We start from the raw sequence: 22,101 nt of genomic DNA, 5'->3' as shown, positions 1-22,101 counted from the left end.
ATTGCTCATGCAAGTTGAGTCATATCTTAAGTTACTTGTGTAATCAATCTCTTTATCAGCGGAACATTTCCAAACTGCCTAAAATATGCTGAAGTTAAGCCTCTTTACAAGAAGGGAGATGGAGCTGTACCATCAAACTATCAACCAATTTCACTTTTGCCGGCTTTCTCAAAAATATTTGAAAAGGTTGTGTTCAAGCATCTACTTAAGCATCTGACTGCAAATAATATTGTCCAATTCACAGTTTGGATTTTTTACGCGTTCTGATAAAGAGAAAGCTGTTTATGGTAACAGTGAGAATGTAATTAATTCATTGTATAATAAATTAGAAGCTACTGGTATTTTCCGTGACCAGTCAAAAGCCTTTGACTCTGTGAACCACACAGCATTCTCTTAAGTAAATTAGAATATTATGGTGTCACCGGCAGTGCTGCAACATGGTTTGAGTCTTATCTAACAGGAAACAAAGGGTGTCATTGTGAAATACCTGTGCAGTACACTATCAGTCTTCATCTGACTGGGAATTAATTACATGTGGTGTTCCTCAAGGTTCCATCTTGGGTCCACTGCTTTTTCTTATGTACATTAATGACCTCTCATCTATCACACTGTCAGATGCTAAGTTTGTTTTGTTTGCAGATGATACAAACATTGCAATAAGCGGCGAGTCAAGTAGAGATTTAGAAATGGCTGCAAATCAAATTTTCACTGACATTAATAAATGGTTTAAAGCTAATTTACTGTCATTAAACTCTGAAAAGACCCACTATATGCAGTTCAGAATCTGTAAGAGATTTACCTCTAGTATGTGTATAACACACAAAGACATGCAGATCTAAGAGGTTGACAGTGTTACATTTCTGGGATTACAACTTCATAATAAATTCAGTTGGGAAGGGCATATCACAGAACTGCTTAAGTGCCTAAACAAATCTCTATTTGCAGTGAGAATGATGTCAGATGTAGGAGATATAAATATAAACAAACTTGAATATTTCACTTACTTTGATTCTATTATGTCAGACGGGATCATATTCTGGGGTAACTCTTCAAACCGAGCGAAAGCTTTTAGCGTGCAGAAGCGTTTGATAAGACATACTTGCAGTGTAAATCAAGAACGTTGTGCAGAAACCTGTTCAAGAATCTTTGTATTCTAACCACTGTTTCTTAATCCTTAATGAAATTTGTTGCAAGTAATATATCTCTATTTCCAACCAACAGCTCAATACATAGTATCAATATAAGGAATAAGAACAAACTACATAAAGACCTAAAATCACTTACCTTCCTCCAAAAAAGGGGTTTAACATTCAGGAACATACATTTTCAAAAATTTCCAGCAAGCATTGAATACTTGGTTTCAGATAAAGCACAGTTCAAACAGAGTTTGAAAGACTGACAGGCAATGCCTTCTAATCTATAGACGAATATCTTAACAGAGGCTGTTACGCCAGCTTAAGTAAAAAAGGCTGTTAGATTTCAGGTCACAAAAGTAAAGATTAGGTATTTTGTGAATGATAAATTTATTAAAAGTGCATAACATTGTTTCACTCTGACAGCATATTAATTCAGTAATTATTAGCTATTCCAGTTTACTGTATGAAATTCACCTATTTTGGCATCTCCTGACATATGACCAGGGAAGTAAGTATTACATTCAAATGTTTTATGTTTCTCTTTCTGACAAGTTCCATATCCACGAGAATCATCTCAATTTTTGTGTCTATGGAACAAAAACTGAATCTAATCTAATCACAAAAGATGTCACCAACTGAGTACAAAGTATAAATTGTTGAATTTCACCTGTTTGTCATTAAGATGAGAAAAACAGAAAAGTTTGAATTTCAGAAGTTGGAAACAAGGAAAATAACTCTGTATTGTAACAGCACAAAAAGCAGTCTTATTAAAACTCATTACAATCATTTTATCCTGCTGCACTAACGGGACAAAATTGGCGCCATTTTTTATTTTTAAAAGAAAGCTGCTTCCTAAAGACCAAAATTGCCAAAAGGAGTATTTGTCCACGAACACAATAAAGACTGGACAAATGGAGGAGAAATGACGTAGTCGACAGATAAAATTTTGTCTAGTGACATATACAGCTCTAGATGATGACAGATCAGCTACAGCTGCACATATACCAATCAGAGAAGAGAATGGCCTGAACGAGCCTGTCTCATTAGTATGTGATCAGTTTCGTTCTCACAGAACAGAATACATTAAAAATAGACTGAATGAACAGAAGATTCAGTTAGCTGTAATTCCAGCCATTAGATGTATGTATAAACAGACCATTTAAGGGACTCTGAAGTGTGACATTTCACTCTGGGAATAAGATGTCCCACTGGGCGACAAAAGATGTTCACGAGTTAAGGTAGAAATCACACCGCTTGTGGGAGATGTTTTACAGTCTGTGCAGATCGGAACTGTACCGATCCCACGCTATCGGGGATACGGGGCACTTCTACCTGCCAGGTAGAGTCGTCTGCTCTGTGGTGCCACAAGTGAATGGCGTGGAGAGAATGTGACCTCCACGATATCAGAGAAATCCTCGCCAAAGAACAAATGGTGACGATATATATTATTATAGGCAATAAATCGAGTTCAAACTATCTGGGAGTGTTATTCCGGCGGATACGTCGAACACCGGAAGTCTCTTTCGGTGCCTTTTGACACAAAAGGACAAGAAGTCAACTGACATGAGCTGATCCACATTAAACATTAGCAACACACACAATACAGCAACTGATCAATATATTGCAAGTACTTTGAAGAATTAATCTACAAAATTTGCACAGACTGACTAATACACTGTTGTGCCTATCAACACCCTTCACCAAATTAGGCCATTCACCAAAATAGGCAATGTAGGAAGAAACATTTCAATTTATGGAGGAAGTGTGGAGCAGATGGATGCAAACTACAGATTTGGAGGAGGGCGAGACAGAGAATTTCTCAAGTTTGTGAGTGGGTCAACACTTCACAGTTCTCTGTAAAAACTGAAACATCGATTAAATCATTAAATAAGTGTCGAATGAGTAATGCACTGCACGGTACAGAGGATAATTTATTGTATGAGGATTCAGATTCTGACACGGTGGCTTCAAGTATTTCTTCCTTCAGCTCTGAGGATGAATTTTGCAGATTTGAGAACAAAAATTAAAACGCGAACACTTTTTTCTACTTATATGGGGTGTTTCAGAAGTGACGGTCAATCATTCACGCGTGGAAAGTACAGGCCAAAAGTAGCTTAAAAGCTCCAATAAACACGAATCCACAAATTAACCGTTGTCAAGATACATTTTCCTTTGTACTTCGTAAGTGTCAGGAACACACGACATATCTAAACGTTAAAGAAGGTGTTCAAAATGTTGTCCACGTGTCTGAGTGCAACATCGACGTGTCCGGACAGAACGTCGAACTCGTCTCTGAAACGAGTAGCGAATCCTCTCGGGCAGTCCTGGGGAATTCTGCAAATGCCGGAAGGCTACTTCAATCTGCAAGAGTAATTTCTCAAGAGAGTTGACCTCAGTAGTGTAGACCGGGCTTTTGACGTGACCCCACATACAGAAATCCGTGGGATTTAAATCTGGAGACCTCGGAGACCACAGCACAGGTCCTCCTCTACCTAACCGATGTCGACCGTACGTCCGAGTTAGAAGTTGGCATACTCGTAAATGAAAATGTGCCGGAGCACCGCCACGCACGAACCCCACATTCGGGCATCGGTTCAGTGGGACATCACCACGAGTCCTCAGAAACGACATCTACTGCTGCCCGATTAGTCTCTGTGGTAGGAAGATGTGGTCCAATTACGCAGTCTCTGAGAAGTCCTGTCCAGACGTTTAACAAATAACGCTGCTGATGTCATGATGTGCATGTCGCATTAGGATTGACATCATCCCAAAGGTTATGTTAGTTCAAAATACCATCACGGGTGAATCCAGCCTCCCCCGTGAACGGAATACTGCTTACAAACGAGGGATTCAGGGTAGACTGTTGTTGCACCCATAGGTAGAGGGAAGCCAGCATATTTGAGAATCTACACTCACTGGAGATGATGTGGATGTAAAATCCACCACCACACTCCTACGACTAAGGACACACTCTCGGCTAGCAATCCTCCTTGTTGAAGTACTCGAGTGTTTATGTACAATGCGTAACACCCTTTCCCCAAAATTGGGTGTTACGGATCCCGGTCAACCTTCTCGTAAACGATGTGCGAAACTTACGGTTTCTCTAAGGCACTGATGTAACCACCTGTCTAACTGCTTACGGAGAGGAAAAGCTCCTTCATATAATCGTGCAGCCTGAAGGGCACTGCCATTCACTTTGCCGTATGCGAAGTGCACGTCAGTATATTCTCGATCGGTGTAACCTCTACCCGCGGTTCCTTCACGTTCGTAACTGACTGTGAGGCTGGTACAGCACAGTGCACGGAGGGGGAAAGGGAAGTATTTGCGCACGCGTAAAAAAAAACAGATAATCGACTAACGTCAATACCGTGGTATCCGGGGGCATTTACAGTCGGTTCCCGACTCGAACTCGTGCAATACCTCAGCGACGGTCGATTTACGGACCCACGTTTATTGGAGCTTTTTAGTTACTCTTTGGCCTGTGCTTTCCGTGTGTGAATTTTTAAGCATCGCTTCTGAAACACCGTGTATTGCCTAGATATTTGATGTACATGCACGTGTGTTATATTATTGTTTCACAGCAGATGTATTAGGTGAGATATTTTTCAAAAGTCTTAGAAAGTGGGGAGTGTCATTTACGCCAGTCTGTCTTACGTGCCAGCAAGTACGTTAAGTCTGAGGTAGTCACTTGTTACGGGAGCGACCTGGTATCGAAGCGCTGTTATAGAACATCTCATTCTACAAATGACGTGCATCTCAACTTGTGGGTTGCTGGAAGCTGTACATCACTGTTCTATTTAATATTCTACATTATAAATACAAGGACGATTTGGCAAGTCTGATAAGTTTCCACGAATAAATGTGACATTTCTGTTGTGGCTTCGTGGTCAGTAAGCTCGATTATTCTAAGGATCGTATAAAGAGTTTCAGCAATTTACATCGTACAGTTCATTGTTGACAGCCGTCTGAATTAGTCAGTGTCTCGACTGGGATTGAAAATGGAGTTTCGGGCTGTTATTAAACATATTCATTTTAAGGGTCGAATTGCCACGCAAATCAAAATAGAATCGGATGAAGTTCACGGTGACTCTGCACCGTCACTAAAGACCATTTACTTTTGCATTAATAAATCCAAATGTGGTTGGGCAAGCACCAAACCGTACATAACAGACACAGTGTATCGAGTACGAGATCTGTACGTATAACTCGATTATACGAGTGATAGCATTCAGATATTTGCAGATACGTTCTGTACACACACTTTTTTTTTTTTTTTAGTTTCTGACATCGGTTGGAAACACGAGATAAAAATACTGCATACTAAAGGTAAAACACTACTGGAAACTTTTAGAAACCATAGGTGTGTGGCATTTTGAGTTGCAGGGAGAATAGCAGTGAATGGCAAAGTAGTTTTGAAGCTGTACAACAAATGCGTCTGGGCACACTCATCAGTACTAGTCGACATGCATTATACTTTCTGGCTTTCATCAGACTGACAGTGAGCTGATACACCTGTTTGTGAATATTTTAACTCATTTATCTTGGGAAAGGGCACACTTTTCTTTCTGTGTCAATTTTTAGCTATACCGTTGATGGGGATTGCAACAGTGAGGTATCATTTTCTTTTTTCCATTTCACTCAGATCTTCACAATGTCAGGCAAAGCCACCTTCTACGACAGTGAGTGACTGCGGGAAGACGGCAGCCACTTTATCGAGATATCTTACGTTCTTTATTGGAAAATTCAAATAAAGAATAAATATTTATTGTGATCCCCGAAACTTTCCCAGTGTAGAATGTATTCCACAAAGTTTCGAGATCGCAGCCGGGTAACGTCAACTTCCGGCCGCAATACTTTGGCCGACGATCGTCAAGCCGTCTCGAGTCGAGTGTTTCGCCCCGGAGATTGCTATTTCACATCCCTAACTTCATACCGAAAGTTGTCACAACGACGCACGCACCACGGCAGTTGCTACACGAGCGACCTGTGTGCTCTCCAAATATTGCTGTGTGTACGAGATGCATGTGCGTGCCTAATGAGGCACTACCTGCACTTGACAAGTTAAAATTTGGATATCAAAATTAATAACATTTTATTAATTTTAATATCCCAATTTTAACTCCATCGGTGCACATTCTGACAGAGAGCGTGCACGTAGTCTCACATTTGGCACACGCCTGCACACCCTCGATGGAACAGTATTTGAAGACGGTGCAAAACTTGACGGAGGTCTTCCCGTGCAGCAGCTGCTTTCGCACGTGCATCTCCGCACCAATTTTTGGCGTAAAGGCAGTAACGTGAACTAGTAATCTTCGGAGCAAAACCCTCACCTGAAATACCGTGGCGAGAAGTCGACATTATCCGGCCGTAGTTCCGAAACTTGACCGAATGAATATTTATGGTAAATAAACTCTATCGTGTGCTGAAACGGTAAAGCAGTATTCGTCTGTCGATCAAAATGTACAGATCTGTCACTCGATTGTATGAAGTGGGGTGAAAGCACTTTTCTGTACTGAAACTAATTAACTCCGATTCAGTAAGATCTATTAAAGAAAAAAAACCGAGTGGGGCTACTTCCCGAAGAAACTGAAGTTTGCATAAGGTGAGTGATAGGAAGTTTTATCAAATCGAGTACCCAAAGAGAAATTAATCTTTCCAGAAGACCTCTTCTAAATCGAGTAACTCAGATGTTCGAGAAAAGAAAGAACCCGGAACAATTTATTTCAGTAATGAATTAGTTCACAGTTTTGAAATGTTCTGCAGCCTATACCCGTGAAGTCCATTAAGTACTCGATCAATTAAGCTTCAAAGACCGATATTAAGTCACAACAAATAGATAGAGTGTGACGAAATATTGATTCAGTTTACAGAAACACGACACACTTCGTTTTTTGAAACTCGGTGCCAGATTAGATTAAAGCTGTCTGTCGTACTGGGGCTCGAATCCTTACTGTCGCCTCTGACTGTCCGGGCGTGCCTCGCAACCCACCCTCACAGCTTTACTCCTGACAGTGCCTCGTCTCCAAAAACTTGCAAATTTCACAGAATCTCTCCTGTTTCACTTTTTAAACTGGATACAATTCTCTGGCCTCTGGCTAAGCCATTTCTCTGCGATTTCCTTTATTTCGGGACAGCTGTCCCTGCAAAGCACGCAGGGCACTTTCGTGAACTCGTAAGCTGGGAAAGAGATTCCATTGGAAGTGAAGTTGTTGGGAGAAATTCTGACTCGTGCGGCTAGCAAAGTTCATTCGACGAGACTGTCGCTCACAAAAAGCGACTTTCCGGGTCCCGGTCCTGCTACGGCACAAATTTTTAATCTCCCAAAATCTCCTCGGTGTTCGGACAGTATCAAATTGGAATTAAAACTCCACTGACACTGTCTTCTTTGTCCACACCTCAATAGCAGCCGATGGGGGTGGGGGGTGGGGGGGTTGATGTGCTGACTACCACATTACTGATCACCCACACTTGCACATGTGAATCCTGTACTCCAGATGATGTCACTGCCAACAGATGTTAGAATTCTGAGCAATGTCACTCGAACAGCAATGAGCTCAGCTTGAACACCATTTGGATATCACTTCTGCCAGACAGGCATCTCCCGATGAAGATGACAATGTTAATCTTTGAAAATTCTAGTTTTTATTCTGATTTTATGTGGTCTGAACACTGAGAAAATTTTATACAAAAATGCCACCCGGAAATTTCAATGTCATAACGCAGACAGTGCTGCAGAATGGAAGACTCATTCTCAAATCCTCATTACTGCTCAGCAAGTAACACTGAATTGTAGGTTCTTACCTGACAACATACTTCTTGTTAAGCCACAAGTGAGCATCCTGGGCCAGAATTTTCCAGCGAGTGCACACCTTCTGTAAAACTTCAATGTTTTCCCTGAAGCTCATGTACGAGAAGATCTCTACCATAAGTTCATCTGGGAGGTCATCGATAGTGGTGCCCCTTTTGTCCAGGTTTGAAGTGCTACTGCCTGCTTGTAATGGACTGTCTCCTTCCAAATGACTCGTGTTATTCAGTTGGAGGTTTGAAAGCAGCGGCACATCAGATACATTGTCCCCGTCTGTAGCAGACGTAGGAGAGACACTGCTGTCAGAAGCCGTATTGGCATCCTCTGATGCTCTCAAAGGCAGACTGGAAGAGCTCATGGTTGTAACCTGTAACAACCAAAACAAATTTCACAAGCATGTAGTATAACTCCACTTTTGAAACATAGAAGCTTGCACTGTAACTCCAAATGCGGTGCTGTTTAAACCGTTAAAGGCAAATAGACAGCACTACTGGTTAACGGTTTCCACAGTCTCAAAATCTAGCAGAAAATCCAGAGAGAAAGACACAATCAATACCTTCACTCCATGATAACAATTGGGATAATACTGATGACAGTGCCACTAAAGTAGAGTTAGTAAACACAGTTTTCCAAAATTCCTTCACCAAAGAAGATGAAGTCAATATTCCACAATACGAGTCAAGAACAATTGCCAACACAAATAACTTAGTAGTAGATATCCTCGGTAGAGCGACGCAGCTTAAATCACTTAACCGAGGTACGACCTCTGGTCCAGATTGTATAACAGTTAGGTTCCTTTCAGAGTATGCCGATACAATAGCTTCACATTTAGCAATCGTATACAACTGCTCGCCCATTGTAAATTCTGTGCCTAAAGACTGGGAAGTTGCACAAGTCACACAAATACTCGAGAAAGGAAACAGGAGTGATCTCATTAAATAGTTAGTACTATTAGCAGGGGCTGTCAAAATCACACCATATTTTTAGATTTCCAGAAGACTTTTGGCACAGTTCCTCACAAGTGACCTCTAATCAAATTGCATGCCTATGGAGTACCATCTCAATTGTGCAAATGGATTCGTGATTTCCTGTCAGAAAGATCACAGTTCCTAGTAACTGATGGTAAGTCACTGAGTAAAAAAGAAGTAATATCTGGCATTCCCCAAGGGAATGTTATAGGCCCTCTGCTGTTCCCAATCTACATAAAACTATTTAGAAGACAATCTGACTAGCCCTCTTATTTTGTTTGCAGATGATGCCGTCATTTACTGTCAAATAAAGTCACCAGGTAATGAAAGCAAATTTCAAAATGATTTGGACGAGATATCTGCAAGGTGCAAAAAGTCGCAGTTGACTCTAAATAATGAAAAGTGTGAAGTCATCTATGTGACCACTAAAAGGAATGGACTAAATTTTGGTTCACAATAAATCACACAAATCTAAAGGTTGTAAATTCAACTAAATATCTAGGGATTACAATTACAAATAACTTCAATTGGAATGACAACGTAGATAATGTTGTGGGTAAAGCAAACCAAAGACTGTGATTTATTGGCAGAACACTTAGAAAATGAAGGAGGACTACTAAAGACACTGCTTACACTATGCTTGTCCACCATCTTCTGGAGTATTATTGTGTGGTGTGGGATCCCCATCAGTTAGGATCACCAGATGACATCTAAAAAGTTCGAAGGAGGGCAGCTCGTTTTGTATTACTGTGATATAGGGGAGAGAGTGCAACAGATAAAACATGTGAATTGGGGTGGCAATCAGTAAAACAGAGTCTTTATTGTTGTGGCAGAATCTTCTCATGAAATTTTGAGAACCAACTATCTCTTCAAAGTGTGAAAATATTTTGTTGGTGCCCACCAATATAGGGTGGAATGGTCATCATACAAAAATAAGAGAAATCAGAGTTCACACGGAAGGATTTAAGTGTTCATTTTTCCCGCGTGTTATTCGACAGTGTAATGGTAAGGGAATTGTAGAGTAATCGTGTAGATATCTACTGGAGACACCATTTATTTTCCTGTCATACATTGACTACCTAAGAGGTACAAACTGAAAATGAAACATATAGATACCAATGAGATGATGCTCCAGCATCATCAATGGCTTAAACAGAACTATGAAACCTTAAATACTCTAAAATTGATTAACTTAAAATTCTACTTTCAGAATGTGTAAATGTCAAAATAATCTGCCAAAGGTAGCTAGCAGATTTTATAGGAGAAACAAATCTTGGGGGGACTCCTGCATTCTTGTTCATTCTTCAGGAACCTATAGTGTAAGAGGAAATTTTGATTATTAAAATGAAGAGAGACTGATCGAAAGTTGCTCTATAGAGCTAAGCGATCTGAATACTGTGATCACAGCAACTTTTAGAATTCCTGGATGTGCTGTAACACTAATGTTCTTAACAAAATTCCAATGCCTACCAGAAAAACTTCAGAATGAAGGTAAGAAAAAAGTTGAGATGGCAGCAGATTTCAACTTAATGTGAGTTTCAGGTTAAACTTTTCTGAAGGCGCTAGAGATACCAGGAGATCAATGAACCGCACTGACAACAGTACTAAAAACTACCAGTTTGAAAATGTAATAAGTACTGCTTAGACCTAGTTCACATCATTCAGTTCTGTTTATAGAGCTCCCAAAAGCACATACATTGAAACTTCCACATATGTATAAAAATGAATTTCAGCAAAAGTAATTGGACGTATTCTGCAGTAAAATAAGTATTGTAAGCTGGCCTGTAGACCACTATAGTTGAAGTAGCTAAAATATGAAAAATGATTAATTTCTTTTTGTAGGTATATTTAATGAAGCTTTCCTCCTAGATCTCGGCAAAAGAAAGTAAGTAATAAACAAAAATGAATTACACCGGAATAAAATTTTCTAGAGCCACAAAGAGAGACCTCAACAATGAGATAAAATCAAATAGAAATCCAGATTTTGCTCTGTATGTCAAATGATATAATAATATATTCAAGGAAGTTGTAGTGGCAGCTAACAAAAGCAAGCAGTGTGGTAAGGTGTTCAGTCAGGATTAGGGACCAAGTCAAAAGTCAGTAGATTTTGAAAATTAAATTTGAAAATGATATTATGGGAAACACTATTCAGATGTCAAAATGTTTCAACAAATTCTTCTTAAATGTAGCAAAATCAGATGTACATATGGTAGCCTATCAGGGCAAGGCAAATTTCATAAGCTTGGAAAACAACCAGAACACTTGTTTTAAACAATTTGAAAACAACTACCCAAAGGGACATGGAAAAGGAAATATTGTATTAAAAAAACAAAACCTCACCTAGATGGGATGAAATACACATATCTGCAATCAAGAGAGTGTATAAAATTAGTTTCAAAACCACTGTGTACTGATATAAACCAATCTTTTCAGCAGGGATATTTTTCAAATGTAGAGATCCATTATTCAAAAAGGGAATGACCGAGGATATGGGATATTACTGTCCATCTCTCTTGTACAGTCTTCTCTAAAGTGTTGGAAAATACTGCAGAAAAACAAATTCAAAAATGTCTTACTATAAATGATGCAATTGGATAGATTAAAAAATCTACCGTATTCACTCGAATCTAACCTGCACTTTTTTCCGGTTTTTGTAATCCAAAAAACCGCCTGCGGCTTAGAATCGAGTGCAAAGTAAGCGGAAGTTCTGAAAAATGTTGGTAGGTGCCGCCGGTAGGTGCCGCCACAACTAACTTCTGCCATCGAATATATGTAGCGCTGCACAGGCATGCTTTGCAGGCACAAAGATAAATACTGGCGCCAAAACCTCTGCGTCAGTAAATAAATTTAAAAAAAAGGTGGAAGATGAGCTTTTTTTTTCTCTGCCCCGAGTTTCGACCACTGTATTTTCATACATTATCCAACGAAGTAAATACAAATTCCGTATTGTTCATCTTCGAATGTAGCAGCATCTCATTGTACTACGAAAATCCGACTGGCAAGACTGTTTGGAATGTTTGTCAATATGGCCAACACTACGTTCTGAATTTTTTCCTACCTGTGAGAAGAGATGGTTGCTAATAGGAACTTTTATGAATTGTGAATCACATGCAGTATCCTCTACACCATAAGAATAATACGAATATAAACATTTTCCCATGTATTCTTTCCTGTTTGCTGCTATTTCATTTAAATCCTGTCTGCCTAATAAACTACGAAACTAGAGTGAGACAACAGTAAACGCACAATAATATACATATCATGTCATGTCATGTTTATATTCGTAATATTCTTATGCTGAATAGTGATACAGTCAGAAATGAAGCACAGCAATTGCCTAGATTTTTAAATCTAAAATGACTAATTTCTGTGCAGAATGTAATGTACTAAAAATGCGTCTGCAAAGATTTTTCAAACAGAACAATTTTCGCTAAACTCTCGTTCAGAACATCTTCTATCATACGCAGTCTATTATTTGGTTCTTGTTGATCATTATCAAAGAAAGCAGCAGTGTAAGTAACAACAAATGGCAGCCTCTTGCCATTGTTTCGCTAATGAGACAATTCCTCTCTCTCTCTTTTTAATTGTAAGCAGTGGTAGCGTGCACAAAAGCAAGCCATGCCGCGAGCGGCGACAGGGCATAACCACTCATTATCAGAATGCGACAAACAATGCGTGACACAGTACAGTAATGCATTTTCAGCTTAGAGTGACGTAAACACCTATAACAAAGAGAACGGCACTTATCAGATCAAAGAAAAATAAGCAATCGATTCAAACCAGACGAAACATGTGAAAAAGGAAGGGTACCCGTGCCTGACGCATAGCAATGGCTACCTGATAAAGCTTAACTGCTAAGCTTAAGACTCGAACCAAACTACTGTAGCTGTATCGTCATTCATTCGACCTAAATTGTGTCTCATATTACAATGGACCATCTTTGTTTCGATTTGGAGGCGCGACCTAAGACTTTTCTCTCCCTTTGAATTTCGAGTCTCAAGTTTCAGGTGCGACTTAGATTCTGTAAATCTTTTTTCCCCCTCGATTTCGAGTCTCATTTTTCAGGTGCGGCTTAGTTTCGAGTAAATACGGTACTCACCAGGCAGCAGCAGCAGAACACACATATAAAAAGTATTGTGTATGCAAGCTTTTGGAGCCAAAGGCTCTTTCTTCTGGCAGATGGAAGAGTCACCCAGAACCCCAGGTCAGTGGAGATTTACCAGACATGAGAAGGAAAGACTGATTGTTGGGGACTGCAACGGGAAAGATTTGAAAACCTGAGAGCTTAAAGATGGAAGACAAGGTAATACGTAAAACAGTGAGCACTACTAAAACATCACGAATGAGTTAAAAATAGTCAAAAGCTAAGTGCATTGTATGTAACAGAGGTGAGAGGGGGGGACAGTGACAAATAGACAGGTCAGGGAACGAAAGTAGTAGAAAACTAAAATGGAGTGAAAAAAGGAGTAGTTACAGTGAAGAAATGCAGAGACAGATGGAACTAGTGTAAATTAAGGCCAGGTGGGTGGCGAGAACTGAGGACGTGTTGTAGTGCTAGTTCCCACCTGCAGATTTCTGAGAAACTGGTGTCTGGGCGAAGAAACCAGATAGCGCGTGTAGGGAAACAGGCTGTACATTGTAGAGCAGGCTCTGAAACAGGATATTGTGCATTGCCGGTATGCACCCTCTGCCTATGTCCATTAATCCTGACTGATAACTGAGTGGTGGTCATGCCAATGTAAAAGGCCGAACAGTTCTTATGTGACAACTGGTATATGACGTGTCATTTCATTTCATATGTGGCTCTTCCTTTGGTAATGTATGCTTGGGGCTAGAATAGGTGGTAGTAGGAGGATACATAGGGCAAGTCTTCCAAAAGGGGCAATCACAGGGGTAGGAGCCACACGGTAAAGAAGTGGGTGCAAAAGGAGCATAGGGTCTGACAAGGATATTGCATAGATTGGGAGGGCAACAGAATGCTATTCTAAGTGTGGTAAGCAACATTTTAGACAGAATGGATCTCATCTCAGGGCACAATTTTAGGAAGTCACAGCCTCGTCGAAGAAGCTGGTTAATACATTCGAGACCGGGATAATACTGAGTCACAAATGGTGTCTTCTTAAATTGTTTTTTGCAGGGATCTGCAAAATCGGGACTGGCTGTGATGGTCTGGGAAATCTGCTTTTGAACTAGGCCAGTGGAGTAATTACGTCAAGTGAAGGCTGAGGTGAGAACGGAGGCGTACTGATGTAAAGAGTTTGCATCTGAACTAACGGTTTGCCTCAAATGCCGAGGCTATATGGGACGGGATAGTTGACACGGAAAGAATGGTAACTGTCAAAATGTAAGTACTGCTGTTCGTTAGTAGGTTCAACATGTCCAACACGGTGGCCAACGTGAAAGTTCAACACGTTTCTGCGCAGAAGAGAGTTGATTTTGCCGTTAAAATAAAGGTGTGTGCAAATTGTAAAGATGAAATTACGAAGTTAAACAAACGTGTGTCCAGCTTACAATTTATAATCAGTGCTCTGAAAGTGAATATCTCGAATTTTCGGCTCGGAAAAAGTGAGCCAAATACTCTACAAGTTCCACAAAGCGTCACGCCTGCTAGTGAAAAGTGGATTAAAGTCACTTACAAAAACAGCAGGCAAGAACTGCAAAATCGTGTAAATGGTAAAAGTACCGGTGACACAATATTTGTGCACGAGAACCCTTTTGAAGTGCTTTCAACTGTAGACCGTGATATCTCAATGAGCTACTTTGAACCACATGGAAAGAAAAAGGACATCAGAAACAAGGAATGACAGAGTCACTTTCAACCACAGGGAAAAAACAGTTCCACCACGAGTGTAGTCACCGATAGTGAATCAAAATCGAGTGTTCCTCAAGTTGGGTTATTGACTAATATGGACAAAAAAGACAAAACAAATAGTGCCACCACACAACATCCAAGTACCAGTACGCCTAAAAACTGTTATCATTCACCAGCAAAAAAGTGTAAAATAGACCTGTTTGCAGACAGCCAAGGACGGAACATAGCAGCCGAATTTCAGTCCAGAGGCAGTCACAAAATAACTAGCGTAGTGAAACCAGGTGCAAAATTTCAGGCAATGGTTTAAATGACTCTGAACATATGGCACTTAACATCTGAGGTCATCAGTCCCCTAGAACTTAGATCTACTTAAACCTAGGTAACCTAATGGTATCACACACGTTCGTGCACTAGGTAGGATTCGAAACTGCGACCGTAGCGGTCGCGCGGTTCCAGACTGAAGCACTTAGAACCGCTCGGCCACACCGGCCAGCTTTTCAGGCAATGACTTCCATGAACCGTGACATCAAAACAGCAACTACAAATAATGACTTTTTTGTGTTCTTAGCAGGAACAAATGACATAGTAAAAAAGGAAATGAAAGACCAAGTGATCTCACTTAAAAGAAGGCTACACGAGCTGAGAAGTTCCACATCGACATGGCTTGCCAATCTGGTCGTGTGTTAATAAAAACGTGAAGCACAAATAATCAGATCCTAAATATAGGCACAAGGTTCAAAAATGTTACATTAGTGGACATAAGCTGTGTAGGAAGAAGATTTCACACATACCGTCGCTTACATTTCATCAGACTACGGAAGGACTTAGTTATAAAATGCATCCGAGAACTAGTGACCAGCAAATTGAATGTGCATTTTTGTGTTACATGGGCCATCCCTCTCAAGGACAAAAATAATGAATACTTGGGAGAATCGACCATGAAATGCCAGGTCAGTAAAACAATACATCAACAGGACAAGGCTGATGTTTCTTTAAGATAATAAAACCTTCCACCAGTGCAACACCAGATGCAAGTGTAAGTGTTTCATATGTGACTCGAGCAGATGTCAGTCCACACGACAATAATTTATCATTTTTGCATTATAATGTACAGGATTTAGGAAACAAACTAGATGCTTTTGAATCATTTATCACAGGACTATCTCCACGTGTAGTAATAGTTACACAACACCAGAAAACAGTGAACAACATTCAATATTGCAAATTAGAAGGCTACAACCTAGCTACGTTCAACTGCAGAACACACAATAAAGGTGGTGCTGTTGCCATCTACTGAAGAAAAGGCAAGTTAGATTAGATGATTAGATTAGATTAGTTTTTCGTTCCACAGAACTGTGCTGAGGAGATCCTCGTGGATGTGGAACGTGTCATAACCACCACCACGGAAAAAGTGCTATGGGGAAACAATTTCTTTGTTGACAAAGATTTAGAAATTGCAATTCTTAAAATCACATTTTGCACTGTTCCTTTCTATGTTATAGGTGTATATAGGCCCCCCTGTGGAAACCTTGATGCTTTTGTGAAATCACTTGATGGAGTTTTAAGTAAATTAATGTCAGGCCGTAGAAGTGTAAATCCTGTCACAATGGGAGATCTGAACATCGACACTTTACATGATGGTCAGGAAAACAAATGGTTTACAGATTGTATTCTGTCTTATGGGGCTAAAGATCTGGATGAGTACCCACCAGAATAGCTAACACACATAGTAGTTCAATTGATCATGTTACCACAAAATATGACCACATCATCTCAACAGACGTAATAAATTGTCACCTCTCAAATCATTTAGGCCAAACAGTAGCATTAAAATGTAATACCAAATTCAAACGAAGAAATTACGGAATACGGGGAGTAGCTCACAATTGATTCACATCTTACTTCGACAACAGACAGCAAACAGTCATTATCATACACAATGTTGAGAGGGGCTATGATGTGGGGTCTGACTGAGGCACAGTTGTGTTCAACATTGGCATTGTTTCAAATAGTGCAGTTTATGACTTAAGTCCACGGCTTGTAGAAAATAAACTAATGCTAAATCACAGTAAGACTCACTTTCTGACACATAATTCAATAAAACCTGACATTTTAATTTCACAGAATGGGTATACAATTAGTGAAACTGAATAGTTCTAATGTTTAGGTGTTCAGACACATAGTAAAATGCTGACGTTCAGGATCTTGGGTCACAAGTGGTGCTCCAAAAATGAACAGTAATACTGTGCATTGACGGTCTGCCGCAGAGGAATGTAATACGTTAGGATAACACCGTCACAGTCGTACACGAGAATCACCGTAACTTTAGACCGCTCCAGTCGCACCATCAACAGAACAGGCTCTGCTAACGGTATACTATACCTTCCACATAGCTGGCAATGGGTTCTACACAACGCTGGTGACTACTTTGAAGGACAGTAACATGTGCAAACGTGTAACTCTTTTGTATCGGTTGTGAATAAATAGTTGCTACTATTTAAGTTCGAACCCTCTTATATTCTTTACTGGGATTTCTTGTTAACTATATCAGCTTATTACCAAGAATTAGCAACTTTCACTCAGTTAATACTACACATAAATCCAATCTGCATTTGGATCACACTTTCTCGACACTTGTGCATATAGGTGTGCAGTATACTGTTGCATCCATTTCCAATAAGTTACCACAAGGATTCAAAAACGTTAGCAGTAATCCACACTTTCAAATCAAAACTGAAATGGTTCCTCTCGGATCACTACTTCTTTTCTGTCGAGGAGTTCCTTGAAAAATTAAGCCGATTCCTGTGTTATATTGTTGATTGCATTTACATAAACTTACAGCTTGTCTTTTTTTCTTTAGTTCATAAACATTTTATTTTATCTGTTACGACTTTTATGTTGTAACTTTATGTACTATCACATTCCATGACCTTGGAGATTTGCTCCTCACTTTGGTCCTATGGAACTAGAAGTGCCAAAAAAAATAAAAAAACATCACGGACCTGCTTTTGCCCAGCATAGTGCAACAACTGGATGTGGTATGGCGTCAACAAGTCATTGGAAGTCCCCTGCAGAAACACTGAACCGTGCAGGCTCTATAGCCATCCATAATTGTGAAAGTGTTGACGGTGCAGGATTTTGTGGGCAAACAGACCTGTCAGTTACGTCCCATAAATTTCCAATGGCATTCACGTTGCGCGGTCTGGGTGTTCGAACCATTCACTCAAATTGTCCAGAAAGTTCTTCAAACCAGTCGCGAACAAAATTGGGGCCCAGTGACACGGCACATTCTCATCCGCAAAAATTCCATCGTGGTTTGGGAATGTGAAATCCACGAATGGCTGCAAACGGTCTCCGAGTAGCCGAACGTAGCCATTTCCGGCCGACGATCCATCTAAAAACAACCGACACCATTACGGAGCCACCATCAGCTCGCACGGCACCTCGTCGACAACTCGGGTCCACAGCTCTGTGGGGTCTGCGACACACACTAACACTACCGTCACCGCTTACAAATTGAAATCGGGACTCGTTTGACGAGGCCACAATTTTCCAGTCGTCTAGGGTTCTACAGACACTGTCAAAACCCAGACGAGGCACTGCAGGCGATGCCGTGGTGTTAACAGAGGCACTCGCGTCGGTCGTATGCTGACGTAGCCCACTAATCCCAAATTCCGCTAAACCGTCACAACGGATACATTTGTCGTATGTCCCCCATTAATTTCTGCAGTTATTTCACACAGTGTTATTTCTCTGTCAGCACTGACAACTCGACGCAAACACCATTAATCTCTGTCGTTAAGTAAAGGCCGTCGCTCACTGCGTCGTCTGTGGTACGAGGTAATGCCGAAATGTGGTATTCTCGGCACACTCTCGACACTGTGGTTAGCGGGATACTGAATTTCCCTAGTGATTTCCAAAATGGAATGTCCTGTGCATACAGCTCCAACTACCATTCCACCTTCAAAGTCTGCTAAATCTCATCGTGTGGCATCACAGATCTTTTCACATGTATTACCCCAGTAAAAATGAGAGTTCCACCGATGCACTGCCCTTTTATACCTCGTTTACACGATACTAATCAGTTTGCACTAAACTCTTTCCGTTTTGACCACAACTACAGAACTCGCCACAGAGACAATTTTATACTCCCGACACAAACACCAGATTATACAGGGTGTACATAAAGTCTGGGAGCACTTTTAATTATTTACTGCACAAGAGCCAAACACTGTACAGATATCGTACATGTCATTTTGAAGAGAAACCCTGAAAGTTGTTTTTCACGTATAATGCCACAGCGTAGTTTGGTAATTTGCCGATAGTCAGCGCTAGTAGCAAATGTGGCAGCCGTGCTACGGAAGGGGACAGCTGTTTCACGAAATGGCCTCCCCGATCACCAGATCTCACTCCGTGTGACTTCTCTCTGTGGGGACACATTAAAGATCTGGTGCACGTACTGCCTCTACCACGTGATGTAGCAGAACTCCGGGAGAGAGTACAGGAAGCGACTGCCACAGTCGACGACGCCATGCTGGAACGGGTACGGCAAGAATTCCATTACCGTATTGATGTCTACCACGTCACTCGTGGTTCGCATACCGAATGTTTGTAAAAAAGCTGTCAGAGTTTCTCTTCAAAATGCAATATGTATGACATCTGTAAAATGTTTAGTTATTGTGCAATAGATAATTGAAAGTGTTCCCACACTTTATGTACACCCTGTATTGGTTTAAAAATTTACACTACAATAAACTGCAATAACACATTTAATATAGAGCTTGTTTCACTAAAAATATTTCTCTTTACTCTTCTGCTAGAAAATTGCTATTATTCTATTAAAGAATTCATTGTGGGCAGTTTCATAGTCTGTACAATGCAAATATGGATTTTGGTTTTGTATACTGAATACTGTAGTATATATTTGCATTGCAGTATCTCAGAAATGTATAAAATCGTGTAAATGTTTGTATTTCTCTTAAAATAATGATCCTTATTGTAAATCTTGGTATGTCCCCAATACATCAAATCAAATGATTTGAAAATTGTATGTTACTAGAAGAATAAATCACATTCACATTTCAGCTGGTGCATCATCCCTCTTCCAGGCTCTTATTTTCCAAATACAAAAGCTTAACAGTTATAGTCACAGTGAAGGTACAAACCCGCGTGTTCGGTTCATTCTTTCATTGTGTTCTGTAGATCTCATCACGAAGAAAAACATTCATGGATGTGAAACAAGTAAAGGCATACAATAACAAGAGACACAGAAACGTCAGAAACTTAAGCTTTGTATTGCATTATCAGCAAACTGTCACTATCCCTTTTAATGCTAGGCATGATTATGGTAGCTAAATTTGGTTAAGTTAATCAGAAAGAAGGCTCTACTCCAAGAGCAGCTCTCAATTAGACTAAACAGATGCTGTTTGTCCAGTGTTGGTAGCTTAATAGTTAGGTGATTACAACAGTTTTTTTTTTTTTTTTAAATAAAGTCCTCTAAATCTGAAAATACTGAGTCATGTTTACAACACTGAAATCCTTGTTACGCAACTTTACAATGAACATTGTTATCTTTCATGTTTCTAAAAGAACTTTTCTATTACTGATATTCAGATTATTTGCAGGAAGTGTGGCTACCAAGGTATTTATTTGAGTTTGTTTTTAATTGTTTGCTATTCCCTATTTATTGCTTTATGGTGGATGGGAGCATGTTGAATACCTTACTACCAGCATATATGACTCCACTCTGGACCCTGTACCAGGAGACAAAATCCACAGAAAAATTATTTTCGTGTAGTATTCCAGTTGTGAAAATCACAGTTATGATTTTCAATGTTAGAAAAACACATTAAAGAGTAAATGTACTGAGAGTGAGTGCAAGAATTCCAGCATCCTTATAAAGTCTTCTGTAAGTTGTGAGATTATCTACTTTACATAATATTCTTACTGTTCACATATGCTGGATAAATATAATATTTACTTTACACGCACTGTCCCATAAGATAGCAATCAGAAAAAAATACGCAAAATACAGAAGCACTTTTGCCTTTATTTATCCATTTATTTACTTACGTGTTTATCACAACTGGCAAGGCTGGTGCTCTCAGACCCTCACTAATATATAACCAGACTTCCGCAGCATTACATGTGTTAGCAATACTATATAACTAGTACAAGACTATAACAATAGTAATAGTAACAAACATACGGATTTCTATAAATTTTGGTCTTAGGCCTATAAAAATTGTGTTAAGCACTGCCCGAGTATGTTCTCGTAAAATGTCAATAACTGAATGCCGACAGCACTGAAGGAATCGGATGTCAGAGGAAGAATGAGAAGTAATAGAGAAAGGCTGGCAGATGACACGGAAGTACGAAAATGGAAATAGTGGCATCAACGTGCACTTTGTCAAAATGCTCCAGTACTACAAGCAACTGTGCCTCAATAGTGCCATAAAGTGTATTAGTGCAAGGCTGGGGACTATGCTTACGATCACTGACTTCGGACATGTTGCACTGACATCAGCTGGAACTACTGATAGGCGGGTCTTCAAAAGGCAGAGCTTACATCCAAACACGGCTACAAACGGTAGGTTGGCTGAACTAACCGAGGGAAAGCATAGCGGATGGGTATCAGGTCACACGTGGAAATTTTAAATTGGAAATTTGTGGTAAGGTCCTGTGGGACCAAACTGCTAAGGTCGTCGGTTCCAGGCTTACATACTACTTAAGCTAACTTACGCTAAGGACAATACACACAGACCCGTGCCCGAGGGAGGACTCGAATCTCCGACAGGGGGAACTGCGCGAACTGTGGCGAGGCACTTCAGACCTCACGGCTACCCCCGTGTGGCGGCTTACGCGTGTTGTCGTTCGTAGGAGGACTAGGCCTTTTTTGAAATACACACAGACAACAGGTGCCCTTGCTTAAAAATGTTGTCCTTAGTGTAGAAATAAACTTCTCTAAACAGCTTACAAAAGACAAATTCCATCACAGGAAACAGCTAGCCTATTGGGATTCAGAATCGGAAAGAAGCCACAAGGGCAAGTATCATTGGAATTAATACAGAGCTAACATTCCTTCATCAAAACATTCAGTCAAAATTAAAATACAGCATTTTTGAAGTTCCTTTCTTTGGGGGGGGGGGGGGGGATGATCATGTCAAAGAGGAGATAATTTAAACTCGGACACAATGTTATGACACTCAGCGATGGAGATATTCTGAAATATCAGATACTGAACGAAGAGATACTGGCATTAAATATAAGTATTTGTGTGTATCGATCACCTAGTGGAAACATAGACACATTTTGAAATACATTAACTGAGAATCTGGACACAGTTTCAATACCAGAGAATGTGAAGACATAATTATAAAT

The 22,101-nt window shown here is 40.1% G+C and overlaps 1 protein-coding gene across 1 annotated transcript in view; it reads right to left on the bottom strand.

The window, feature by feature from the left end:
• The window catches only part of LOC126215304 (uncharacterized), a 129,205-nt gene that overhangs the window by 92,914 nt on the left and 14,190 nt on the right, over positions 1 to 22,101 (bottom strand). Inside the window, exon 3 of the mRNA XM_049941986.1 lies at positions 7,938 to 8,308. Coding sequence (XP_049797943.1) covers positions 7,938 to 8,299 — 362 coding nt within the window. The 5' untranslated portion in view covers positions 8,300 to 8,308. The remainder of the gene's footprint in view (positions 1 to 7,937; positions 8,309 to 22,101) is intronic.

Source organism: Schistocerca nitens, chromosome 12, assembly GCF_023898315.1.
Source record: "Schistocerca nitens isolate TAMUIC-IGC-003100 chromosome 12, iqSchNite1.1, whole genome shotgun sequence".
In the NCBI taxonomy this organism is placed as follows: domain Eukaryota; kingdom Metazoa; phylum Arthropoda; class Insecta; order Orthoptera; family Acrididae; genus Schistocerca; species Schistocerca nitens.
Note: the sequence above shows the minus strand (reverse complement) of the source record. Positions and strands in the feature narration are given on the sequence as shown.